At 59.9% G+C, this 1,954-nt stretch overlaps 1 protein-coding gene across 1 annotated transcript in view; it reads left to right on the top strand.

Moving 5' to 3' along the window:
* Positions 1-977, top strand: part of IKZF1 (IKAROS family zinc finger 1 (Ikaros)) — a 32,044-nt gene extending 31,067 nt beyond the window's left edge. The window contains exon 4 of the mRNA XM_014530545.1: positions 880-977. Coding sequence (XP_014386031.1) covers positions 880-962 — 83 coding nt within the window. The 3' untranslated portion in view covers positions 963-977. The remainder of the gene's footprint in view (positions 1-879) is intronic.
* Positions 978-1,954: the final 977 nt, after the last annotated feature.

Below are 1,954 nucleotides of genomic sequence, written 5' to 3'. Positions count from 1 at the left end.
GGAGCACAGGTGGCTCCGCAGCCACAGCCAGGGTTGGTTTAGACGTGTTGCGGTTCCATGGGAATCACACACTAAGGACACAAATGTCGAAGGCAGTTGTAACTGCACCAGGCAAGGAAAGGGGGCTCTCAGAGTGGTGAGCGGGCGACGTCCAGCGACGGTGCTGGGATCCAGCGTGTGTGGCTCGGTCACGGGGACACGGCAGCACGGGGACGAAGCTGTGCGCTTCAGGGCTGACCTCCCCCTGCAGTCCCTCCCGGTGGGACGCCTTAGAGGCCTCGCCTCCTCGCACCCGGAGCCCCTCCGCTGGCCAGGTCGGCAGCGACTTGAACCCCCCCTTCTGTGCCCAGCGCCACGCGAGCCGGGCCTGGGGCTGAGGGATGCGCTGAAACCTGCCTCTCACCTCAGTCGCAGTGACACCCGGTCGGCAGCGTCCGGGACCGTGCAGTTATCATCGGAGTTTTATGTCGCATCACGTCCTGCAATGTCCCGATTTAAAAGGTAATAGTTACCTTCAGACCCTTCGTCTGAGATGGCCGTGCCTGCAGGACGCGGTGCGGTGAGGGGCAGGAGGCCGAGATGGAAAGGCCCCGGGGCAGCATCGCACTGACGAGGGACGTGGTGGGCCGGCCAGCATGCCCTGGCCACTCATGGCCTCTGTGAGAGTTGTGGCCGGGGACGGGGGAGGGGCCGAGTGTTTGCTGGGACAGGACTGAGCCGGGCGGCTGAAGCCACTGTGGGTCTGAGGACAGGCGGCAGCACATGTGGAGCCGACATGGTGCCAGGCAAGAATGCGTTCTTTAAAAAGCGCGGCTTCCCGCACGCGCTCGCCGCGCCTCTGCACGCTCTCACCGCCCTCTCTCTGCTTTCTTGTTGCAGTTTCTTATGGGGCTGACGGCTTTAGGGATTTCCATGCAATAATCCCCAATTCTTTCTCTCGTAAGTATATGCTTTGCTTCTAAGTAAACGTGGACATGTGTGTTCGTCTCACGCTCCGTTCCCATCGTGTGGGTCCTGTGCGTGTGCTTCTCATTGCCTTTTGCATGTTGTCAATGTGAGATCAGTGCAAACAGCTCCCATCCACAACGTCACCTCCACAGTGAAGTGCACACGTGGCATGTTGTTTACTTATTTTTAAATGTATTTTTACTGATTTCAGAGAGGAAGGGAGAGGGAGAGAGAGAGAGAAACGTCCATGATGAGAGAGAATCCTGGATCGGCTGCCTCCTGCACGCCCCACACTGGGGATGGAGCCCACAACCCGGGCCTGTGCCCTGAGCAGGAATCGAACCAGGACCTCCTGGTTCCTAGGTCGATGCTCAACCCCTGAGCCACACCGGCCAGGCCACACGTGACATTTTAGATGTGAAAGGTGCCATGGAGCGTCCCTCTGTAGCGACATGGAGTGTGAGCAGTGGCACACGGAACAGTGGCATGGACGGAGTCGCCGCCCCCCCACACACACACATGTACACACACACACACACACACACACACACACACACCGCTCGCAGCGCTGTTACTAACGTGGGTCATCTCCTCTCTGCCGAGGAGATGAGGAAATGGCCGGGCTGTCTGTCACCACCCAGCAGCCCGGCCTGCGGTCGAGGGCAGCCGTCCACGCCTGCAGGACGGGAGCCGGCACGGCTGTTCGTCCGTTGCTCAGAGTGTTCATTTGCAGTGGCGCCGCGGGCCGCTCCTGATCTGAGCTGGCAGCCCAGGCAGATGTCCTTCCATCTTTCAGTTTTAGGCATCGAGGGATGAGATGACACTGTGTTTCGCAGCATCCTGAGGGGGTGGGAAGGGATGGACAGTGCTTTTCAAGGTGCACAGGGAGCTGCATATTCAAAGCGATTCAAGCTGGTGGCCCCTTTGGACTGGCGGCGTCAGAGCCTGGAATAGTCCGTCCTCTGATGCTGCAACTGGGAAACGACGCCCGCTAGGGCTGCCCCGG

Source organism: Myotis brandtii, unplaced genomic scaffold, assembly GCF_000412655.1.
Source record: "Myotis brandtii unplaced genomic scaffold, ASM41265v1 scaffold743, whole genome shotgun sequence".
Taxonomy (NCBI): Eukaryota; Metazoa; Chordata; class Mammalia; order Chiroptera; family Vespertilionidae; genus Myotis; species Myotis brandtii.
This window is presented reverse-complemented; position numbering and strand designations above follow the sequence as displayed.